Source organism: Nerophis lumbriciformis, linkage group LG05, assembly GCF_033978685.3.
Source record: "Nerophis lumbriciformis linkage group LG05, RoL_Nlum_v2.1, whole genome shotgun sequence".
Lineage (NCBI taxonomy): Eukaryota > Metazoa > Chordata > Actinopteri > Syngnathiformes > Syngnathidae > Nerophis > Nerophis lumbriciformis.
The window spans coordinates 35,590,333-35,616,415 of NC_084552.2; the positions used below are offsets into that span (position 1 = coordinate 35,590,333).

Genomic DNA, 26,083 nt, shown 5'->3' on the forward strand with positions numbered 1-26,083 from the left:
ATTGATGTACCGTATTTTTCGGACTATAAGTCGCAGTTTTTTTCATAGGGCTCCAGTGCGACTTATATATGTTTTTTTCCTTTTTTATTATGCATTTTCGGCAGGTGCGACTTATACTCCGAAAAATACGGTACTCGTTTTGCTTGCTAGGGCTGTGTCTCAAGCCAAGTACTTCCATCAATACTCTTTACTAAGTGTACTCTGTAGGGTTGCAGCTATCGATTATTTTACTATTTGATTGATTTATGTTGCGGTTGTGTGGCGTTGAACCCAGGATGCAAAATTGGCAGCCGTAGCGCAGGTAAAAAATATATTTAATGTCAAAACACAGAAGACAGGGCTGACATATATATAGCATCCTGATTGGCAACCAGGACACACCTGTTCCTGGTTGCCAATTTGGGACAGGTGAGGAAGCCAACGTCCAGACAGGAGAAATAGTGGCAAAAGGAGGCAAAACAGGAAATGGAACCAAAATAAGAGTGCCCGGGCAGGAATTAAAAGAAATATAGGAACATAAGAAAACAAAGTTCAAACCTGTGATGACAATCCATCGATTAGTTTGTTCGATTAATCAGTTAAAACAAACTTCATAACCTCAATGTGTATTTTAGAGACTTTTGTTTTGCTTGTCATAACCTTTATTCTTTTTTATAATAAATGCACATCAATATAAAAATGGCACTTTCAACTTATGGGCTTAAATCAGAATTGGAGAAGAAACTCTCCGCTGTTGCCGCCACACAGATCAAGGCACCTACACATCATCGCTCTCATATGCACAGTTCATGCGGTTCAGAATTTATAAATGTTATTAGTTACAACCGTTCAACAATTAATCGAAGCAACAAAATATGAATACAAGTTTTTTTATAATCAATTTAATGGATTGATCGTGCGTGCGTGCGTGCGTGCGTGCGTGCGTGCGTGTGTGTGTCTTTGTGTGTCTTTGTGTGTATCCGCGCGTCCTTTACACGGGGTGGGCTTGTCCACAGTGTGAATGGGAGAATACTAATAAGACAAATGTGCGTAACTTCAAGCGTGTAGAAAACACTTCAGTGCAAACAGGAGGATAGGGCCCTTCATTTCTGAGTGTGTATATTTTGTCCTGAATCCATTACTGTTGTTGCACACTTACTGGAAATGACGAATGTAATACTGTATTAACCCGCTTCTTTTTCTCTCCTTTTTAATGGTGAATTGCAACCACTTGACTGGGCATTATTGCAAACATTTCCCCTCCGCTTTTCAACTGCACTGTTTTGACTGCAACATCCAGTTACCTTACATTTGTCAGTGTGACCCCACTTGTGCACTGAAAAAACTAAGAGTAAGTACAAAAGTGCATAAATTCATAAATTTAGGCTCCTACATCAAACTCCTATTTTGTTTGATTCCTCACTTTGCAGCAAACTAAGTTTGTTGCGCCCTCTGCTGGATGCTTCTGAGAAGCTAAAGAAATTAGTGGCTCTGTCACAATTTATGCATTTACGTACTTTATTTACACCTGGATTTTTTCATTGTATACTTAGTGTGCTGATGGAAGTATTCCATGTGAGACCACCACGTGATGTCATCATTATGGATACAATGATAAATATATACTTGATGTTAATCAGTATCATTGTTTCACTCTAGGTTCTCCATGCATTAATTGAGCTGCTTCCCCCATCAAGTTGCTCTTCTTTGGACCCACCTCACAGCCTGCAGGACGGAGCCCCTATTCATGTCGAGCACACACCCAGCTTACCTGTGGAGAACGACGAGCAGCACAGCCTCCGCACCGCCGCATCGCGGACAGAACCGTGCGAATGCAGCCAGTCGGAGGTGACATATCTAAGTGTCACAGAGGCGGATCATGTCGACACAACAACCGGGGATCCGCACAAAAGCTGGCCGGTGCAGTGCAGCTGCCAAACTGCTACAGGCGATCTCTGCGAGGACTGCATGGCCAACATTTTTACGAACACTTCCACACAGTTCTCAGAGTAATGGCCTGTTGTTTCCAGCACTGAGACTTGCTGTTGTGGCCACAGAGTAGGTGCTCTTGTGTTAAAGGGGAATTGCACTAGTTTTTGGAATCTTGTCTATCGTTTACAATTCTTATGAGGGACAAGAAGACAAACAATTTTTTGTTTTTTTTTTGCATTCTGATTTGTAATAATCGGCTCGCTCTTGGTGGCCTGCAATGCAGTTAATGGCAACAATCCATTCAGCATCTAAATCACTTTAAAAATGCATTCAGAAACTGTCAAAATTACTTTATTTACGTTCCGTAACCTGTTTAATAACCAAACTGTAGCGACATTGTTTTTGTAAGAGCGAACACAGGGAACTATTTTTCTAGCATAGTAATACATCACCTTTCGAAGACCTTGCAACGACCTTACGACGGCATGCAGCTGAATGGCTTTTGAGTTTGTAATGCACAACACTATGCACACCAATCTGTACTGACAAACATGAACAAATATTTTTACAGTGTCTGTAAAGAATTAGCCCACATTTCATGCTTTGTTTGTACACAGCTAGCTCGACAGTGTATGTACTGTGGTTGTACTAACAAGCATGTATCATGATCAATATTATAGTGACTCACTCAATGGACAGTTGGGCGTTTGGTCCAGCTGGCGGGGGAAGTTTCCAATTGATTTTGGGTAAGCACACCATTTATGTCGGCATAGCATGGCTCAAAGTTCCACATTTATACCTGCAAGTCGCGCCGACCTCACTCTCTCAGCTTCCGTCTGCTCCAACGTTTCACCCTCTGTTCGTGCTTGCTTCTATCAGCAGCAGTTCATCCTCCTTATATTCAGCTTAAAAAAGATGAGGTTGTGAATCCTCATTTGTTCAAAAGTAGTCGTCTTTGTCGTCTGTTACCATGTCTGCCATGATTAGAACACCCTCACATTTGTTTCAGGAAGTAGGAACACACGTTTGTTGCCGGAAGTCCGCTGCCAATTTAAACGGAAATATATGCACTGAGGAAATACGTTCAGATATTGCTTAAAATTACCAAAATACGGTAAAAAGTATTTATAAAATTATGTATGTATGTATACAGCTTTATATATACCATATTATATATATATATATATATATATATGTATGTATATAATATATATGTGTATAATGTATATAGTGTGTGTGTATATATTTTAATCGAGAATCGTGTTTAATCGCAAACCGTCGACTCAAGAATATAATCAAATCCTGAGTTGTTGTAAGATTAATTTCCCTACCTAATATAATGATTGATTACATGTTTTTGTGATCTCAAAGTGTTAATATATTAGTCACCGATTGCATTGCGTAAAATTACCATGTTTACTGTTTGTTTGGCTTTAAGGTAAATATAAATGAACGTTGGACAAAAACGTTTGGACTGCAATATTGTTTTTATGTCCTAAATTCCTAAAAATCCAATTTTCAGGTTTACCCTAAAGGCAGCATGAGCTGTCGCAGGAAACTGGTTGGGAGGCTTTCAAAATAAAACCCGTGTTGGTGCTATACACATCTGTCATATATTTTCTTTTCGGTTTTTTTTATGTATTGTGTAATTTGGTAAAATAAAATGTTTCCACTGCACGTTATGTCTTGTGCAGGCGCTATTGTGCCAACCACACGTTCAGTTAAATATTTGAGTCTGAAAATTCCCTCGGCGGAAGTTATGTTGTTGCTTTGCTCGTCGAGCCTTGCACGGCTCATCCATCCATCCATTTCCTACCCCTTGTCCCTCTATTTGGGCTAAACAAGCTGGTTGGAGTTCGACACATTTGGGTCGTCTCTTGTTACTTACCATTTATTTCGGTTGTTTCGGCAGCCTACCTTTTTGATTTTGTTGGAACCTCCGTGAGTTTGAGGCGAGCTATGGTCTTATCAACAACTCAGCAAGTCGCCTTGGCATTTACGGCGGTGATGTTGACGTTTGTGGTTTTCCCCAAGATGTTCAGCATTGGCGGAGGTAATGGGGTGAAGGAAAGCAGGCGCGACTCTCGCTACGCCAGAAAAGGTGACGTATTTTTCTGTGTGTACATTTATGTGTATTTCGTTGTACAGGTGTTTGTTTGTTTGTTTCTCCAAGTTGGAACAGCTGTGCTTGAGAAGCCTAATATATTGTCGAACGACCAATCAGCCATCAAAGTTTATTTATATAGCCCTTAATCACGAGTGTCTCAAAGGGCTGCACAAGCCACAACGACATCCTCGGCTCAGATCCCACATCAGGGCAAGAAAAAACTCAACCCAATGGGATGCAATGAGAAACCTGGAAGGGGACCGCAGATGTGGGGAACCGTCCCTGGGCGACCGGTGCAATGGACGTCGAGGGGATCTAGTTAATAGTGTGAGAGTCCAGTCCATAGTGGGGCCAGCAGAGGATCATCTTGAATGGAGACAAGTCAGCAGCGCAGAGATGTCATCAACTGATGCACAGATGAGTGGTCCACCCTGGGTCCCGACTTTGAACAGCTAGCGTCTCATCTGTGGTCACCTAATCTCCACGCAGAGCAGAAAAGAGACGGCAGATCAACTGGTCTAAAGGGGGGTCTATTTAAATGTTGGAGTGTACAAATGAGTTTTAAGATGGGGCTTAAATGCTTCTACTGAGGTAGCATCTCTCACTGTTACCGGGAGGACATTCCAGAGTACTGGAGCCCGAATAGAAAACGCTCTATAGCCCGCAGACTTTTTTTGGACTCTAGGAATCACTAATAAGCCAGAGTTCTTTGAAAGCAGATTTCTTGCCGGAACATATGGTACAATACAATCAGCAAGATGGGATGGAGCTAGACCGTTTAAGTAGCAAAACCTTAAAGTCCCATCTTAACCTATCGACCTATTGCTTATGGCGCGTGACCCCTTAAATCAACCCCATGTTTAGAATGCTGAACTAAGTGTATAATCGATTTAGTAAAGTTTGTGATAATACAGAGTGACTCATAGTGCCAAAGAGATGGCATCCTTTCAGCTTCACAGATTCGGTGCATTTGTTGTGGCGCTTCATATGTGCGTCTAATACATTTAAGTTCAAGTTAAAGTAGCAATGATTGTCACACACGCACACTAGGTGTGGCGAAATTATTCTCTGCATTAGACCCATCACCCTTGATCACACCCTGGGAGGTGAGGGGAGCAGTGGGCAGCAGTGGTGGCCGCACCCGGGAATAATTTTTGGTGATTTAACCCCCAATTCCAACCCTTGATGCTGAGTGCCAAGCAGGGAGGTAATGGGTGCCATTTTTATCGTGTTTGGTATGACTCGGCCAGGGTTTGAACTCACAACCTACCGATCTCAGGGCGGACACTTTAACATTATTTAGCATTAATGATGGGTGTAGTAATCATTTCGTAGTCAATTTGTTGATTAACTTCAACTTGGCCGCAGCCGACAGCTGTTGATTTAGCCTTGTAACACAAACAACACTGCGTTTTACCAGAAAGTCTAAGTGTAAATCCTAAAGTGCACCAGTCAGTATGTTTTTTTCTGGGCCGATACTGATTATTAGTAGTCAAGGAGGCCTATAACCGATATTTGGAGCCAATATTCATTTGCAGTAAAAGTAATTTAAACATGAATAGTATACGTCAGTAAACAGCCGGACAAGGCTTTAAGTAGGTTTTTTTTAACATTATTTATGAGGAAAAGTCGGACCAGTAGCGACAGTGTTTTATGCGGCGTTAATGTTGCGGTTAATTTAGCACAGGAGTCCCCAAACTTTTTGACCCGGGGGCCGCATTGGGTTAAAATAATTTGGCCGGGGCCCGGGCTGTGTATGTGTGTATGTATATATATATATATATATATATATATATATATATATATTCCGAGCACGATGATGTCACGTCATCGATTGGAAAATGCATTTTTAGACAATATGATTTGCCTGAGCGGCTAGGAGACACCGAGAGTAACAAGCGGTAGAAAATAGATTAGAAAAGACAAGATTAAAAAAAAAACGTTTTTTTGTTTTTTTTAATTGGGACTTCCCGCGGGCCGGATCTCAAATGCTGGCGGGCCGGATCTGGCCCGCAGGCCGTAGTTTGGGGACCACTGATTTAGCACAACATTAGGGGATTACCACACCTTTATTACATGTGTCTAAGAGTAGCATCAACATTTGCGTTTGTAAATATAGGAAATGACCTGAAAATTAATACAAATATGAATTTTTTTTTACATCACAATAACTTGCAAGCTAATCAATGTTATAGCAGTTAATGGATTTATTACATTGTAAGGTTTCTTCATGAGGAACTCTGAAATATTGGATGGTTGGTAGGTTGAAGTTTATTTCCAACATGTGTATATTTTCAATATGATACATCAAATATTTTACATATTTCCATTTCTCTTTACAACATGTCCGAAAAGGAGTAGGAAAAAGCAAAGCTCATTTAATCTTGGCCCTTTTCCACTTCATAGCGATTACTAACACATATGTTCTCTTCCTGTTCTCAATTTGTAACACAATTTACATCAATTATTTCTAAATGGTATGATTGATGTGGAAAAATATGATTTCTAAACTATTGGAAACTTTTTTTATATAACTAATTCTCAGATCCTTCATGTAGCTTATAGGTGAGACATTTTTTCAAACTGTCTGACAATTTCTTCCTCAATGTTACAGAAATGTGCTGCTGCCTGCTCTTTTTTCTGACTATATAAGTCTCTTTTTGTCAATTTACACAAAGAGTGGATTATATATTTTCTGCCATTTTCATGTCGTGTTGTAATTTGCTTGAATCACGGAGCATAAAAACTTGCAGCACCTATGCACGCTGCGAGTGCTGCAAACGTAGGCTTGTCGTGTGATCGCCGCAGTAGCGAAAACACACAAAACAAGTCGATGAAAGAAGGAAGGAATGCCTGGAAAGAAGGACAAAAACTGGAATTCCCAGCAAAACTTGGAACTTGAAAGGAGCCCTGGTTATTACTACTAATTTACTTTATCACACTTTTTTATCTTTTAATACTAATACTGGTATCATATGTGTAAATATTGTATATGCTGATGTATTTCTATTATAATTGTTAAAATAAATGAATAAATAAAATCAGGCGATACTGATAAAAGAAGGCCATTATCGATATATGTCAAATGCCAAAAATCTGGGCCGATAATCGGCCCGGCTGACAGCTGGTCGATCCCTTATCAGTACATCTTCTGTATTCTGATATGTGCCATGTTTGTGGCAGGTGGTCCTGGTCTGAGGGGTCCAGCTGCCAGCGTAAGCGCCCCCAGTTCCCATCAGTCTCCTGAAAGTGTGCTACAGATGAAGAAGCTGATGGAGCAGGAGATGAAGAGTAACAAGTACAAATCCAACAACAACAACAAGGGCTATGTGTTCACGCTCATGCCGCTCTACGCCATTGGGGTCGGAGTTTTTGCGGCTTACAAGTTTCTGAAGGTAATCTAAAAAGACAGAAAAGTGCATGCGAAACATGTTGAAATATTTTTAATTGCAGATCAAGTCTTCAGATGACCAGGCACAAAAGGACACATTTGCAAAAGGGGCCAAAAAGTCTGTAGAAACAGGTGTGTTTTGCATGCACTTGGATTTCTATTTCAATACTTGTTTTAATCACACATTTGTTTGCTTGGATTAAATGAATGTCTGTTTACTTTTCTGCAGAAAACCAGTTGAATGAACTGGAACAAAGGCTCGCCCAAACAGAGCGAATGCTCAATTCCATTCTCACCCAGTTGGACCCGCTCACAAACTGGTGAGTGACTTGTCATACATGTTTGTGCACTGACACAATTCCGTGTTGACATTAGTTGGACCTCTTTGAGGAGGCGTGGGGGGGCACAAACATACACACATGCACATACGCAGACATGATGTTGATACAAGTAAATGAGGCTGCAATAATTGACTTTAGTACAGGTGTTGTATTTGATAAATACATGTGTGCGTTGTCTTTCAGTGCAAAGAATGTGGCCCAGGAGCAAAAGAACGAGATCATGTCCCAACTGCAGACCATCCGCAGCTTGATGAAGAAGAGAGGAATGGACTGTCCGCCATTAAACGGTGAGCAGACGTTGGGAACAGTCCCACAGCAATTTTGCCGAAGCTGTGTGACACCTTGCTTGAAAACAGAAAGAAAGCTTTGCGTGTGATTTGACTCGTTGATGTAGTCGGCGATCTAAAGGGCACACAAGATGCAAAGCAGTTGTGGTTTCTATTCACATTTGTTATGTTGATTTGTAGGCCCATGTGACATGTTTCTGATGTTAAACTAATCATCTTTATTGTCCTTGTGCAAGCTAACACAATCAATCAATCAATCAATCAATGTTTATTTATATAGCCCTAAATCACAAGTGTCTCAAAGGGCTGCACAAGCCACAACGACATCCTCGGTACAGAGCCCACATAAGGGCAAGGAAAAACTCACCCCAGTGGGACGTCGATGTGAATGACTCTACCCAAGTATAATGAAATGTGGGCACAGTTTCTCTCCTGAGTGCAGAACAAGTGAATCATAAGTATTAATATAAAATTAATATAAAGTATAAAAATATATAGAAAAAAATGTACAAGAAAAATATAAAAACTGGAATCCTATGCACTACACAAAATTTACATTGGCAGCAGATTGTTGCACTGGTTATTACACAAAACATTTATTTATTGCACTTGGTTGCTGATTGCACTTGTCCGACATTGCACTGGTGCCTGAAATGACACATTACGATGCAGTCATTGCACATGTTTTTATTTAACAGGATCATGGCCCTGCTATAAAAACTGTCCCTCAGTCTATTAGTCCGTGTTTTCAGCAACCTGAATATTCTGCCTGAGGGCAGCAGCTGAAACATCTGGCGTCCAGGATGTGGCCTGTCTCTCATAATGCTGCATGCCCTCTTGAGACAACGGGTGCTGTAATGGTCCTGTAGAGGGGAGAGTATGGCCAACTCGGTTTCAGGCGATCTCCTCAATGATTGGTCAAAAGGCACTCCCATGACTACTACCAACTTTAAAATGATCTAATGTGTTTGCGGTGCTTCTTTGTTAGTTTTTCGACGTGTAAAAATGCCCTGTTGTGCACCATTGTGCTGCTGCACCCGTGAGAATTGGGAAAAGTTTTACATCGCTTTCCCAACAACCTGGAAAGAAGTCAAATATGGGAAATATAGGTTTGCCATCAACACTGGAGAGCCAGTGGTAAACACACAACACGTCTGTGTTTTGTTTTCGGACAGAACACAGAAACTAATACAAATAACAGCATAAGAAATTCATACATCTAAGATATGATTTGACAAAAACAGACTATCTATAAATCTCATTAAAACTAAAATAATGCAAAAAGGTAGCAGTAGAAGAGAAAATCAAACAAATACAAATAGACAGACATTGAATGAGTAAAAGAAACCACATGTTGGGTGTAGTAATATATGAGAGAATGAATTCAAAAGCTCATAAAAAATAAACAACAAAGTGTGAAGAAATATGTCAATAATGAATAAAGCAAAATATGTTCTGGACCAAAAATCACTCCATATTCTCTACTGCTTGTCAGTGTGACCTTATCTGAGGTATTGTGCAGAAATATGGAGAAATAACTACAAAAGTACACTTATTCACATACCATGTTACAAAAAAGAAAGAATAATACATAATGAGTACATACAGGGATTACAAATACATTGGAGGCAGCCACCACAGTTGACATACTTCACACAAAAGTCCCAATTTCTCCGTGATTGTTGGTCCAGAGCTAATGGAAGATTTTGGCAAAGTGAGGGTAATACATTCTTTATTTTTTGGTCGTTCTGTGTATTTTTTAACGTTTATTGCACTGTGAGGTGGGTGTTACAGTGCCTGCAGGTCACGAAACACTGCAGGAACGAAGCTGCAGAGTACGTCAAATACGGTCGCAAAATTCTAGTTTCCGCAAATAAATGTTTCATTGTACGTTTATGAGCTGGAGTATGTTTAGAACTATATATCGATGTGTTATTTTGGTTTATGTCGCCAGAAAAAGTAAAGTCAAAACGACAGCAATTGCATGCATCCGGGCACGGTCGCACACGTCCTTGGTAGCAGTCATAGCACCTGTTGTTTAGTTGGCCATACTCTCTTTATACACAAGTCTGAGGGTGGCCAATCATTTTTTGGGCAGTATTGAAAATCCTCTGTAGTGCCTTTTTGTGTGCCATGGTGCAGCTGGCAAAGCACACAGAGATACCATACATAAGCACACTCTCAATGGAGCAGCTTCCTCTTCAAGTTGATCCCCCTGAAAATCCTCAGGAAGTAGAGACCCTGTTGGGCACCTCTTCACGACCGTCGAGGTGTTGGAGCTCCATTTGAGGTCTGCATCCATGTGTACGCCCAGGAACTTAAAGCTTGGCACCCTCTCCACACACTCTGTTTATGTGGATGGACTGCAGATCAGTTTTCCTTATCCTGTAGTCCACAATCACCTAATTTGTTTTAGAGGTGTTGATGTCAAGGTTATTATCAGCAAACCACCCCAAAGGTCCCTGAACCCCTATCCCTCTCCGCCATCTTGTTGCCTCCAGAGATTATGTTGATGATGTTAAGGCTGAGGGCTGTAGAGAGATGAGGCTTAACTCTGACTCTCTGCACACGGTCAGAGAGGAAGACTGATCCAGCAGCAGTTGGTGGCTGGGAAGCCCATCTTCACCAGCTTTGCAGTCAGTCTGTCTGGGAGTATGCTATTGAAGCATATTATTTTTATAATGTGTGTAAAATATTATATAAATACTTATTTTCTTATTTTCAATTAAATTGATAACTTCTGATGTAGGGTAATGGGGTGGTATAGCTCGGTTGGTAGAACGGCCGTGCCAGCAACTTGAGGGTTGCAGGTTCGATCCCCGCTTCCGCCATCCTAGTCACTGCCGTTGTGTCCTTGGGCAAGACACTTTACCCACCTGCTCCCAGTGCCACACTGGTTTAAATGTAACTTAGATATTGGGTTTCACTATGTAAAGCGCTTTGAGTCACTAGAGAAAAGCGCTATATAAATATAATTCACTTCACTAATGTAATATGTATTACTTATCCATCATATATTTTTTATTTGACATTAACAAATGTTTCAAAAGTCGGAGTTATATTTTGACATTATTTTATTTATTTTAGATAACTAATATATTAAACCTGTTTGTATAAGGCAGACCTGGGCAAATTAAGGTCCATCAAGCTTTTCAATCTGGCCCGTCGAACATTCGCAAATCATTTTTTTATATCTTTAAGTTTGAAACTGTAGCTGCCATTATGATGTGCAGTGATGTTTTCAAATTACCGTAAGTCTTGAACTATACAAAGTATTTCAATGGTTGGAATCTGCGCTTTTGCATGATATACTAGTTACTGTGGTAATCAAAGTCACAGCAGCTTCAGACGAGGCACCAAGCAGTGTGGGTGGGGTGCGTTTTCACAGAGTGTTTCCAGGGCGACCAGCCTGAAATGCGGGTGTCAGGGACAAACACGGAAGGAGATTTTTACAACAAAGTTCTAAAGCTTAGTGATATATCAGATAGTAGGTGGGGTTTTTTCGCATTCATATTTCGCTGTGTTTGTTGCGTTTTGCTTGATTGTAAATTATGTCAATCAAGAAGGGGTGTGACGTTCATAAGTTGTCAATATTCAGTGTTTTATCGTTCATAGTTAATATTTTAAAACCCACATTCTTTATTTTCATGTACATTCTGTGTCTCATTCAGTAAAAAATTTAAAATTCTATTCTGTTTTTTAAGGCGGTCTGTCATAACGCTTTTAGCATTCAATCAGACATTATTGTGAGGTTTTGTATTAGTGTCCCTCAAAATCAGATAAAGCGGCCCCCAGACACATTTTTTTCTCTAAATTTGGCCCCCCGAGTCAAAATTATTGCCCAGGCCTGGTATAAGGTAGTTTAGTATACGTATTTGCATTTTTTAGTTAATTTAGTTTCCAATTATTTCCACATATATCAATATTATTATTATAATACGATATAAATGCACTGTATTCCCAATGGTCTATTTAATATGTAATTTTATATCCCCAAAATTATAGCATAAATGATATAAAAATACAAACATGTTGTGTGTTTGAGGACCAACATATTTTTATATGTATTTACAAGTTTTTTTTACATTATTTTATTTATATGATTAAATCATTATTGAATGTCGATTTTTATATGTATTAATGATGAATTAGATTAATGTTTTAAAATGTAATCTTTGTGTATATTATATATTGGTACTTAACCTGTACATTGAAATATTACTTACCTTTCAGAGCCCTGCTTTGAGCAGAATCTGGACAACCTGATTGAAACGCTGGGTGCCAGCGACACCTCGGCCGCTGATGTCTCCAGTGTGGACACGCAGACGTCCACAGCAGTGGAGGACACAGCTGTTGGCGGCTGTCAAACACCTCAACAAGGAGTTTTAGCAGAAGGTGAGGCTCAACAAGGAGGACTGAAAGGCGATGTGGTGGAAGAAAAAGGAGATGATGAGGCAGAGGAAGTAGAAGAAACTGATCAAGAGGAAGAAGACGGTGAGGAAGAGCAGGAATATGAGGAGATAGATTTTGTGCATTCACTGGAGGACACAAACACTAAGGAGACTGGAGGAGTACAACAGGTGTGCGGCCTTAGGCAACGTTCTAGAATGAGCTAACTCCACCACTCCTGGGCTCTGTCTCAATTGGACAACTTCATTTAGTATACCTTGTACAGTGTACTTAGTTTGTGAGTGTGCACATTTTGACAGTGTAGTGCTGTCCTCAGTCCATTACACTCATTACACACTTACAGGAATAATGATTGCTATATTTTCTTCCACTGGAGTTGGTCCCTCCCCTTCTGCTAGGTAGCCAAGATGGCGACTTTTAAAGGTTTTTAGACTGTTTTAAGTGCATCATTCGGGCACTGACAATGCACTGCTTTTTGCTGTACTTCTCATTGGGAATGTACTTATCCACTCAAAAGTCTAAGTATGCAAATGCACCAGTTGAGACGCAGCCCCACCCCCTTGATACATTATATTATTAATAATTTTAATATTATTCCAAAATGTGGATTTGTTATGAGTTGATCTTCCGCAAAACAGTGCATTTTCTGACTTTATAGGGCTGTAGTAGTAGCTGGTTGTATGCATACTATTTGTGTTTTACCACAGTGTCTTAAAAGGGAATTATTCTTTGACAACACTAGGGGGAGCCCTTGTGTAATTCCTGTCTCATAAAGTACTGAGCCTGAGCTGCTGATAACAGAATAGTGTCTGAATATGTTGTGTGTTGTATGTAATAAAACATAGGTTTTAGTGATTTGTCAACTGCATTTGTATTTATTTTTATTTCCTTACCTGCATAATATTTGTTGCATGATAAAATAATTTTTAAACCCCAAAAATGAATTTCTATTTGCCAGCGCTTTTATTGTTTGATACTAATCCTAATCAACAACTTCAATCTTGTGGATAGTTAATTACATCAGAAATACTTGACACTGAATTGTCCTACTGCTGGACAAAAATTACAACATACAATTATTATTATTATTTAAACCATCATTGCCCTAATTATAACTCATTTATTTGCAAGGATCTATTTCCCCCATATAATTAACTTGCACAACAAAATATCTGATTATCCTAAATTTTTTGCTCAATGCACATTCATGTGTTTTTTTTAAAAGGAATAAATGGATGAAGAAGGCCGGTTTGACTTCAAGCTCTGAATGTTTTGTAGTACTACATGCAGAATCAAATTGATATTCAAAGTAGAATAAGTACAATAATACATTTACTGTATGTATTGGATTATTATGGTATAATAAAAAGTAAAATCAATATTTTTATATATCACTGTTCCATGTAATCAAAGATGCCCTTTTGACCCTGTGACAGACTAATGCAGGGGTCGGCAACCCTAAATGTTGAAAGAGCCATATTGGACCACCAATACAAAAAAGTAACCGGTCTGGAGCCGCAAAAAATGAAAATACTTATATAAGTGTTATAATGATGGCAATACATGATGCAAGTGGCTGATTAGCTATATAAGCCTACTATCAGATGACCATGTATCGCAGGTTGAAGCAAATCTTTGTTGACAGAAATGTTGAAATGTAATATTTATTCTACACACTTTTACAACATTGGAAAACATTAGTACAACTTCTCAGAGGGTGAGCTAACTCCTGGAAATGACTGTCTTACTGGAAATTACTGTCTTAGAATGGCCAATGGTGTAGATGTGTGTGATCCAAGTTAAAGGAAACGACAATGGGTTTATTACAATCTTTGCAAGCTGGATAAGGTTTGCTGTGGTCTGGAACAATGTGGAGCACAAACAACTATCAGAAATGCAGCCAGTATTACATACAGATAATGTGTCATGAAACATGGAAAAATAAACTAAATACACATAAGTAAAGGAAATTAAATGAGCTCAAATATAGCTACTGTACATATGAGGTACAACGATGCAATATGTACATACAGCTAACCTAAATAGCATGTTAGCATTGATGAGCTTGCAGTAATGCAGTGACTAAATATGCATGATTAGCACTTAACGATTACATCAACAAAGCTTACCTTTGTGCATTCACACACAGCATAACACGTTTGGTGGACAAAGGAGTGGCATAAAACATGTCTTTCTGTGGCAGCGTCGGAGAAAGTTGTACATGTAAACAAACTGTTGAGTCACAGTCCACACAATGGTGAGTTCAAGGGCCGCTGAAATTAGTAGGACTAAACGGCGCTCGCCAAATACTCTCACCAGTGAAGCATAAACACAAACATATTAAACAGTGGGCTTTCTAATGTGTCGTGTTTGTCCTCCTACAGAAACCATATTACAACAAAAAACATATTTTCACCCCATTTTTTCCCCATTTCCAAACATTTTTGAAAGTGTTAATACTTGTGTTTATTTTAATCTATATGCAGATGCCGTTCACCATTTTACGCTGCAAGACAAATCTACCTTTGGGTACAAATAAAGTCACTTTGAATCTTGAAGCATGTTCCCTGGGGTCACACGTGTACACCCCCCATACACAATCCCATTCAAAATCAGACAAACATTACAGGGAGACAGAACAGGCTCACTGATGGGTCTGCCAACTTCCGGCGCCCCTTACAAAAAAGGTGAGAAACAGGTCAACAATGGGGTGGGGGGGTGAGAGAGAAAAAAATCGGTCTAAGCCTCGGCCCCTGGAGAGGGGGTCCAGACTGAGGCCAAGGGAAAAAAACAACTCATAGCCATAGCACACATCCCTCTAAAATGTGTGTAAGAGGGAAACATCAAACATCAAAGAACACAAAGGACATTAAAGACATGAAAAGAGCAAAAGTATTTATATTCTCTTCATGTCATATTATGTTCCTTCCAATGCTGTTGTTTTTAGTTTGTATCCAATCAGAATTCAGCTATCTTATGTTGCCATGCTGTACAAAATCTGCCCAGAGCCTTCAGAATCAACAATGCGGGCGTCTGTGCACTGTTAAGTGAACGGACACATAAAGTTGATAGACAATTGTGATAGCCAATCAGATCATGAGTTGTTGTCAGTAAGACCTTCTAGCTGGCCTTATGCTGTGATTGGATACTCACTTGGGAGCCCCAAGTGAGTATCCAATCACAAGTTGCGAAAAACGGGAAGTGGCACTAGAACCATACGAGCCATAGAAAGCCACAGAAAACTCATTAAGTTTTAAGAAGCTGAAAGATACCAGACCCAATAATGCAAATGAACTAAAGGCTGCTATTGAAGCATCCTGGTCATCCAAAACACCTGAGCAATGCCACAGGCTGATTGCCTCCATGCCACGCCGCATTGATGCAGTAATCCGTGCAAAAGGATTCCCAAACAAGTACTGAGTGCATTAATTGACATTTTCAAATGTTTGATTTTGTTTTGCTGTTATAAATCTTTTTTTTTTTAAACTTGGTCTGAGGAAATATTAAAATTTTTTGAGATACGATTTTTGAGTTTTCTTAAGCTGTATGCCATAATCAGCAATATTAAAATAATAAAAGGCTTGCAATATTTCAGTTGATGTGTAATGAATCCAGAATGTATGACATTTTTGTTTTTTTAATTGCATTACAGAAAATAAATAACTTTATCACAATATTCTAATTTTCTGAGACAGTCCTGTATTTCAAAATCCGCCCATTTCTTGTGTTGCTGGATGGCATTTCTTTTATGAAGCAGCACATTTTTTTAAGCACTAGAGTTTTTTAATGGCGCTAAAACGACTAAATATGGAAGTGCACAAACTGAGACACTCTGAGTCTCTGTCAAATACAGAAAAAACATCACACAGCGAACAATACAAAATAGTACAAACTTGTAGTTATTGGTCTTCAAATTGCGGCTATGGGGCTAAATATGGCTGAAAACTTGTTTGATTCTAAAAATAAAAGAATACTACTAATAATAATGTTTGTCTGATATTTCACAAAGCTGAAATGCATGCAGCATATTTACATTGATTTGCTTTAATGAAAAACAAAACCTTTGATTTTTTCCTTTTTGTTTTTAGTTAGTAGGAAAAAGTTTGGACACCCCTGCATTAAAGCTTTCCAAGCCGAAGATCCTCGTGTGTTAGGTTCCACTCAGATGTAATCACAAGCAGTAATGAGTAATTAGGTTACTCTGAGGCTGCTGTTTCACAAAGCAGCGCGGCATTGGGGAATAATGATGCATGTAATTAAAGGCGAGCCGCTCGCTTTGTCTCGGCGCTGATTGAGCTGTGCTCCATGATGTCAGCCTCTCCTCCTCCTCCTGCACTGAAAGCAGAGTTTGTTCCACACCCTGCGCCACCAAAGAGTGCCCATGTTGCACCGCTGTCTGGGTCAAAGTGCTAAATGATCATGTCTCTTCTTTCAGAGCTGCACTCACACTGTGTCCTCACTTGGAATGATTGACTTTGTGACAGTTCAACATGTACTGTAAACATTGTGTACTTATACATCTCGACAGGGTAGGACTGTCCCAAATTGTCTCTCCTTTTTTAATGGTGAATCGCACCCACTCCACCTGGACCCTCCCCTTCTGCACATAGCCAAAATGACGCCTATAAATAGTGTGGTGAGATAAGTTTACATATTCAAACTCATTGAACAATTCAATGTTTGATGACATTTATAATCAGACAAAAACACAGGAAGGCGGTGTAACAATATCATTTATATGATTTCCTACTTTTGACTCTGATTTAAATAATTTGATTTCTGACCTTAAAGTCCTCCTGTGCCCAAGAACTTATTTCCTGAGTTTGTAAACAATAGCAAAAACGACTAAATCTTTTGTGATGATAACACATTTCCAACTAATCAATGTGTTATCAAGCAAATTGTTGCGTTTAGGACCAGTTGTTCCTCCCAGGGAATTCAAGTCACAAGTCGCTCCCAAGCTCTATACGACACTTAAAGCTGAGTAGAAAAACCACCAGAGACAGAATAGGTATTTTGTAATATATTTGCAAAGCTTTGTAAATATATTGAGACCAGTCCAACATAGAACATTCAATTGCGCCGCCAAGATGGTCTGCCCCCCCTTGAAAAACCCTCTCCCCTCTTAAGTCTCTCTCCCTTCCACCCTCGCAGTCATGTCCCTCCAGCCCAGAACACATGCCCATTGTCCTCCGCACCTGGACATAAGGCTAGATAAGAGAAAGGAGTATCTCTCTTTCTTACATTCCTCACTCAAGGTTAAGCACACAGTATTTGCAGACAACCAAAAGACCACAATTGGAAGAAAAACACTAGCTGTTTTGTAATATGATTATGAAATAAAAGAAGTAACACTTAAATTCGGATATATGTAAATATCTGCCTCCGACAATATACAGATACTATAATTGGGACACGGCTGGAATGTGTTACCATTATGCATTATCATGAAATTACAATGGAATTAAAAACTATCGTCGACCAAATTGATATAATTTATATCGTTCACATGGATGGATGGATGGATGGACGTCCTTCAAATCAAATCAAATCAAGCTTTATTTATAAAGCGCTTTTCATACATAAAAGAAATGGAACGCAAAGTGCTTTACAAAGTTAAAAACAATACCCCGGTGACCCATGTCCCCCATTATCACATACGTATGCACGGATACAGATACCAAACACAAAAACACATACACAACATACACACATATGCAACTGTAAGGACCAATAGCATGGCTGAGTACAGAGGAGCCAGGTGAGTAAACACTATCACAGGAGCCATCTGCACCGGGAGGTCATCAGACCATGGCCACCAGGACGCTGACACCAAAGCGCCCCCACAAGCATGGCCGATAACCCCTGAGGCAGATGGCTCATCTGAGCAACGTTGGAAAATAAGGTGACGTTTGCAAACAAATAGAGTCTTTTAAATGGCTATTTTTACGTAAACACACGCTTCACATTTTTATCACGTCGTTTTCATTGTAGTTTTTATAAACATATACACATTTTATTCTTACTTATTATGTGTGTATATTTTTCTCGAGTGTTAAAATGCTTTTTTAGTTGATGGAAAATTCTAAATATTTATGATGCTGTCAAAGCATGGGCATACGGCACCTACATATGGGATGTCTTGAAAACACAACAATTAAATCACAGTCAATAATTCAGAGTAGTTTCCACCAATGGAAAAATATAGGTTTAGTTAATTTGTGAAATTATTATGATCCACATCTTATTTTATTTATACCTGCTCCCAGTGATAATAATAAAATGTAAAAAAAAAAAAAGAACTATAATTAAGAGGCTGTCTTTTGAACAACTCTTTGGAAGGAGCCTTCAAGAAGCCATCAATCCCATCTCTAACACACTGACTGTCATGTTTCATTTCATGGTTGTGTTAGTCGTGATCCCAAGATCCAGAGTTGGCAGGCAATGTGCAGGTAAACTTGTCTTTGACAAAACAAAAATAGTGCAGCAGGGAAGGATATGGTAAAGCTATGCCGTTTGGAGGTACACAGCAAAAAATTATCCAGCCCAGTCTAGATGACAAGGTTTGCATAAGAAACATCCTGATTGGCAGCCAGGGACAGGTGTGTCCTGATTTTTAATCAGGGACAGGTGTAGGAGCCAGCCCTCAGACTAAAGTTGTCAGGACTTGATCTTGGGAGTATGCTTTTCCGGGATGCAACGGAAAGTTGGCACGGGCGAGACGGGAATTAAGGTACATGATTTATTGAAACACTAGAACTACAAAAAAGGATCAAACCAAAGCGCGCACAGTGGCGGAAACTATGAACAATTAAACAAAACAAACTGTGGCTTGATAAACAAAAACTTACTTGGCATGGAACCGGCATGAAGAAAGAGCAGCAAGGATCATAAGGGTGTGCAGAAGCATATATGGGGTGCGAGGTCGTCAGAAAGACAAACTGAAAAACACTGAACTTAAATACTATGGACATGATTAGTGAAAGCAGGTGCGTGACTCAAAACGTGAAACAGGTGCGTGACGTGACAGGTGAAAACTAATGGTTGCTATGGTGACCAGACAAGGGAGTGAAAAGACAGAAACTAAACAACAACATGACTTAAAACAAAAACATGATTACACAGACATGACAGAGCCCCTCCCTTAAGGACAGATACCAGATGTCCATAAAAATTAACAAGAGTCATGGGAGGGCGGGAGGGGGACATGGCGGTGGGTCGCCAGACCACGTGTCCCCGTATCCACCGGGGCAGAGTTAGGTGGCGGCGGCGAGTGGAACGCCGCTGCAGCAGGAGAGGCGGACGCCCAGGGAATGGCCACATTCGTGGCCGACTGGGAGGTGGGCGCACTTGGCGTGGCGGGCGACCAGATAGCGGCCATATCCGTGGCCGACGAGGAGGAAGGCGCGTCGTCATCGTGGCAGGCGTGGAAGCTCAGCGTGGTGAGTCAGGCGGCGAAGCTCGGCGTGGCGCGTCAGGCGGCGAAGCTCGGCGTGGGTCTTGGTCTTGGCATGGCGGGTCTTGGTCTTGGAATGGCGGGTCTTGGCATGGCGGGTCTTGGTCTTGGCATGGCGGATCTTGGTCTTGGCATGGCGGGTCTTGGTCTTGGTCTTGGCATGGCGGGTCTTGGCATGGCGGGTCTTGGTCTTGGCATGGCGGGTCTTGGTCTTGGCATGGCGGGTCTTGGTCTTGGCATGGCGGGTCTTGGTGTCGTGAAGCTGCGACTGGCGGCACTTGGCGTCGTGAAGCTGCGACTGGCGGCACTTGGCGTCGTGGAGCTGCGACTGGCGGCACTTGGCGTCGTGGAGCTGCGACTGGCGGCACTTGGCGTCGTGGAGCTGCGACTGGCGGCACTTGGCGTCGTGGAGCTGCGACTGGCGGCACTTGGCGTCGTGGAGCTGCGACTGGCGGCACTTGGCGTCGTGGAGCTGCGACTGGCGGCACTTGGCGTCGTAGAGCTGCGACTGGCGGCACTTGGCGTGGAGGGTCTTGGTCTTGGGCTTGGCGTGGAGGGTCTTGGTCTTGGGCTTGGCGTGGAGGGTCTTGGTCTTGGACTTGGCGTGGAGGGTCTTGGTCTTGGACTTGGCGTGGAGGGTCTTGGTCTTGGCGTGGAGGGTCTTGGTCTTGGACTTGGCGTGGAGGGTCTTGGTCTTGGACTTGGCGTGGAGGGTCTTGGTCTTGGACTTGGCGTGGAGGGTCTTGGTCTTGGCTAGGCAGTGCTTGGCGGCGTGGAGCTGGTACCGGAGCTTGGCATGATGCGGCTAGGCGTGGTGCGGGTACTGGAGTCTGCCGTGGAACTTGGCGTGGTGGAGCTGGTGCTAGCCTTGGTGCGGCAACAGGTGCAGCGACAGGTGCTAGCTGAGGAGCTAGCCTTGGAGCAGGTGGAGGTGGCCTAGCTGGGGGTTGCGGCTTGGCAGGTCGGAAGACTGGTGAGGGCGGTCTTGCTGGAGGCTGTGGCTTGACGGGTCGGTAGACTGGTGAGGGCGGTCGTGCTGGAGGCTGTGGCTTGACAGGTCGGTAGACTGGTGGTGGCGGCCGTGAGGGAGGCTGTGGCTTGGCATGGTGATGCCGAGCCACCCCACCAACACAGCTCCCGACCCCAGCCCCCCCCTCAAGGGGCGGATACCAGACGCGCTCCCTGCGGTCTGGAACTCTCTGTAGGGGTGGGCGGAGGAGGGCAGAAACTTCCCCATTAAATTGTCCAAATTGTCTTTCTTGTACCTGGGATTGAGTGGGTGAAAAAAATTAGTTTTGTGTCTTGGGTGTGGCTTGAGTCCTGGGGAGTGGGGAATCAAAAGAAAAAGAATTCAGAAAAAAAAATCCTGGTTTTTGACGTCATCAGGGCGAAGCCGGGCTGGCTGCTGCTTGCTTCCGCCCGGAGGGGGCGGGTCATGTGGGAGCGGCGTGCCCTGCAGGCTCGCGGAAGTTCTTCCTGACGTCCTTCGTCTTTGGCGGCGCTTCCGCGGCTGAGGTGACGCTGTGTCGTCCTGGGACCAAATGAAGTCTCTATACTCCATGGAGGAGTAGCGCCGCGTTTCCTCCTCCATCGCGCACAGGACCGCCCAAGAAGCCTCGTCGAAAATGTCCAACTCAGGTGCGGAAAAGCGGGTCTGCTGACGACCTACTGTCAGGACTTGATCTTGGGAGTATGCTTTTCCGGGATGCAACGGAAAGTTGGCACGGGCGAGACGGGAATTAAGGTACATGATTTATTGAAACACTAGAACTACAAAAAAGGATCAAACCAAAGCGCGCACAGTGGCGGAAACTATGAACAATTAAACAAAACATAAACTGTGGCTTGATAAACAAAAACTTACTTGGCATGGAACCGGCATGAAAAAAGAGCAGCAAGGATCATAAGGGTGTGCAGAAGCATATATGGGGTGCGAGGTTGTCAGAAAGACAAACTGAAAAACACTGAACTTAAATACTATGGACATGATTAGTGAAAGCAGGTGCGTGACTCAAAACGTGAAACAGGTGCGTGACGTGACAGGTGAAAACTAATGGTTGCTATGGTGACCAGACAAGGGAGTGAAAAGACAGAAACTAAACAAAAACATGACTTAAAACAAAAACATGATTACACAGACATGACAAAAGTGTTGGGAAATGGAAGAACACAAAGGACGTACATGAAACTGTAGAGTTCGAAAGGGCATGTGATTTTGAAATGCATTGTGGGGGGCCGAGTAGCCATTGTTTTTTGCATTTTTGCTCACATGGCTGTACTCAACCAGCGGTCTTGTGAGAAATGGATAAAATGGATTGCACTAAAGAAAACATTCAAGGGACTGTACGAAAACAAACTGGACTCTGTTCCAAAGGCTCACCACCTTGAAAAATAAGAACAATTGGTGGATTTGATCCATATGAGCACGTCCAATAGACGAGATTCGAGCAAGCTGCCGAACGTGTCTTGTATCTTGGTCGTCAACGGAGTCAGTTTTTATACCGGCAAAACATTTCGGAATGCAAAGTCGGAAACGGCTCACGCACAAACCAACTTTGGGTGTGTCCAAGACCTCGGAATTTGACATCAGAAAGAGAAGACTGTCATCCTTTCAGAGGTAAGTCAACAGCATACTTGCCAACCTTGAGACCTCCGAATTCGGGAGATTGGGGGGTGGGTGGGGTCGGGGCGGGGTTAAGGGGGAGGAGTATATTTATAGCTAGAATTCACTGAAATTAAAGTATTTCTTATATTTTATATAAGAAATACAGTACAATATAGTACAGTAAATATAGTACAGTAAACAGTAATAAAAACAGTTGTTCCACTAACTGTACTGTACTTGATGCTAACTTTTAAAAAAAAAACACTTACCTTTCACTATTTGAGTAGCTTTTGTTCTGCCATTTGAGTACTGGCGAGCAATCTCTCAAACATATCCTTCACGGATTTGTTGAAAACGGAATGTTGCTTACAAGGTGGCCCGTAATACTGCGTTGCCGCCGCCTTGTGCTTCTCTGACCATTGATGAGTGACTATATCCATTCGGCCACGGTGTTATGGGTTATAGATAAACCTATGGATAACGGAGACATATATAGTAGTCTCCTTTTCAGGTGAGAGGACGCTAAAGGCGGTGCCTTTAAGGCATGCCCCCATTATTGTTTGTCCGGCTGGAAATCTTGGATATTACAACTTGCCGTAGTTTTGAAGCAATGCATGATGGGAAGCCGGATGTTGTGTGTCAGTGTATTAACGTGCCGGCTGGAATAAACACACTCTGAGAAATAGCTCTGTGCCTGCCTACTTTATAGGTTATATATAAACCTATGGATAACGGAGACATAAATAATAGTCTCCTTTTCAGGTGAGAGACGACGCTAAAGGCAGTGCCTTTAAGGCCCGCCCCCAATATTGTTGTCTGGCTGGAAATCGGGAGATTTTCGGGAGAATGGTTGTCCCGGGAGATTTTCGGGAGAGGCACTGAAATTCGGAAGTCTACCGGAAAATTCTGGAGGGTTCGCAAGAATGGTCAACAGGACCACTGTGTGGTGTCTTCTGGAGAAATGTGTTTCAAACTAAGTATATCTTAAGTTTGAAATACACTTTGCAATAATAATCTTCTCAATTATTGATCTATGAATAGATGTATTGCTTATTTTGTCATGATCTGTTGCCCGGATCATGTTTTGTTTAATTTTGACTCTGTTCTGTTTCCAGCACCCTTGAGTTTGTGTGTTTTGGTTACCATGGGTGCTGACTGGTTTCACCTGCCTCTGATTAGTGTCCGGGACGCTCACCTGCTGCCGGGCACTTATCAGAGAGCTACTTATTCCCGTTTTTCGCCGCACTCAGTCTGGCTTTCTTGTTTGCGCTACGCAACAGTGACGGCGTCTACTATTTGCTTCCATGCAATATGTTACGTTAAGTATTTCTACAATCTTTGATTCCTGTGCTAAGTTTCGCTATAGCTTCCACGCTATCGGCACGCTTTTCTGTCTTTTTGCATGTTTCATGGACAATAAATCATTGTCTCACCTGCACTTTACCTCCGGAGTTCCTGCTGCATCTTGGGAGAACAATTCGCGCATTACAATGCAACCGCGTTGTTACATATTTCTCCCAAATAATGTACGTTGTTCCTAACGCTCACCTCCTAAATGCTATGTGTGCAACAGAATAAAACATGCTTTGATTCAAACCTACCAGTATGAAAATGCCATGAACACACCAACATGTACCAGGTGATGGCGTTAAAAGTCATGTTTGATCATCCCACGGCTGCTATCCAGGCTATTCATCAGCCCGTTATTAGCTCTCCGACCTGGCTTCCTTGGCTTTGCTTCTACCCTGGAAATGAGACAAATTTCAACAAATCATTTTTTTCCCCTGAAATGATCATGACAACCTTTGGGGCAGTTAATGATGTTGCATGTTTGTGCCATGTTTTGAACGTGTTAAATAAAAGGAGACACCTTTAGGACAGAGGCCAGCAAGAACCACAATGCCTTGCGTTTCCACGTCACACCTTCGACCCTATTAATAATTGTTATTTGAGATCATGACATTGACATTTTCGAGTGGAGGTATGATGTGTGTGTGAGAGTGAAAGGGGGGCACCAGTCACTCATTTAAACATGCACAAACAGCTGGTAAATACTTCCCTGCCCATTGCTTTGGCACCGCATTTAATGCATATACCCACTTTTTGCACCACTCTATGAAAGTAAACATAAAAGTATGTGAAAAATGGTAAAAACGACCCTGGACTCTAAAACAGGGGTGTCAAACTCATTTTAGATCGGGGGCTACATGGAGAAAAATCTACTCCCAAGGGGGCCGGACTGGTAAAATTACAGGCACGATAACCTAAAAATAAAGACAACTTCAGATTGTTTTCTTTGTTTAAAAATAGAACTAGCACATTCTGAAAATGTACAAATCACAATGGTTTTTTTTACACTTACATGTTGCGGTTAATAGTATTCTATCTTTATTTGTTGTTATTTATATTTTCTGAATAAATTATGTGATGGCGTTCATTAGTCAACTCATTGGTGTTCAATTTCAATCTATCGAGATAAAAAATGATATCAAAATCAAATTACAGTATATTATTTATGTAGTTTGATAATTTTCCTCGACTGATGTACTAACATCATGTGATTTGTTTTGTTATTTTGTTTCTTATGTAGCAATACGTAACGGTACAGCGGGAGAAGGAGACACTGACGTCGTTAGCTGTCAGCAGGTTTATTGACAGACAGGAATGTAGTCTGAGGTGTGTGCGTACTCAAAATGAATGTAGTGTGACTATGTGGTAAGTACGTATATGTGAGTTGTTACCAAAGAGGGAAAGGCAGGCTTGGAAGTCCAAAGACAGGAGGAAGGTCAAGGGCTGGAGTGAGGCTTCGTGGTCAAAGGGCAGGCGTGAGGTGGAAATCCAGAGAGGCAGCAGAGAGTCCAGAGGGGATCCGGGAAGACGAGACACACATCTCGATAACGGGGAAGGAAGACGAGAAGCTGGATGACAACACAGGACAAAATGAGCACGACAGGGGAAGAACACAAGGAGAGATGAAGCACATGCAAGGAAAGCTGGAGACGTAATCGGCTGACTGTACTGGTACGAGTACTTACGTTCTGGCACTGGATCTCAGGATGCGTTGGCTTAAGAAGGCTGGTCTCTCATCACGGGCAGGTGTGTTGATTGTTGATTCTCTGCAGCCACGCGGAGGCGCGACCGCAGCCGGAGGGGAACGCCCTTGGGCGTGTACCGCGGTGCGCTCAGCAGGAGGAGACGCTGCAGGAGTGTGAACATAACACATCATCTACAAAGATACAAATAATTGCTATTGTGACATCCAGTGGACACATTTAGAACAGCTGTTTCTTTCATTCAAAAATTTCAGGTAAATTTTCACACTTAGCAAACTCATCCCGCGGGTTGGATAAAACCTGTTCGCGGGCCTGATCCGGCCCACGGGCCGTACGTTTGACACCCCTGCTCTAAAGGGTCCACAAAAAAATAATTAGTGGCCCCAAATTCAGTTCAGTTTCAGTTTATTTAATGTAATGCATCACACAATTCCAGTTGGTTCATTACAGCACGTCCGAAAAGGAGTAGGAAGAAGCTGAGCTTATTTATTCCTACCCCTTTTCATACCATAGCAATTGTAT

General features: G+C 41.8%; 2 protein-coding genes across 3 annotated transcripts in view; both read left to right on the forward strand.

Moving 5' to 3' along the window:
• Positions 1-3,517, forward strand: part of irak3 (interleukin-1 receptor-associated kinase 3) — a 31,254-nt gene extending 27,737 nt beyond the window's left edge. The window contains exon 10 of the mRNA XM_061960668.2: positions 1,639-3,517. Within this exon, the coding sequence (XP_061816652.2) occupies positions 1,639-1,992 (354 nt within the window). The 3' untranslated portion in view covers positions 1,993-3,517. The remainder of the gene's footprint in view (positions 1-1,638) is intronic.
• Positions 3,518-3,678: 161 nt separating this feature from the next.
• LOC133605744 (uncharacterized) lies at positions 3,679-13,391 on the forward strand. Of its 2 annotated transcripts, XM_061959020.2 has the most exons (7): positions 3,679-3,863; positions 3,946-4,012; positions 7,202-7,413; positions 7,472-7,541; positions 7,639-7,729; positions 7,934-8,037; positions 12,271-13,391. In XM_061959020.2, exons 2-7 carry the CDS (start codon positions 3,946-3,948, stop codon positions 12,651-12,653), a joined length of 927 nt encoding a protein of 308 aa, XP_061815004.1. In that variant the 5' UTR covers positions 3,679-3,863; the 3' UTR covers positions 12,654-13,391. The 2 variants fall into 2 exon arrangements, with proteins under 2 accessions (XP_061815004.1, XP_061815003.1); XM_061959019.2 differs by having other exon boundaries at positions 3,679-4,012.
• The last annotated feature ends 12,692 nt before the right edge of the window (positions 13,392-26,083 follow it).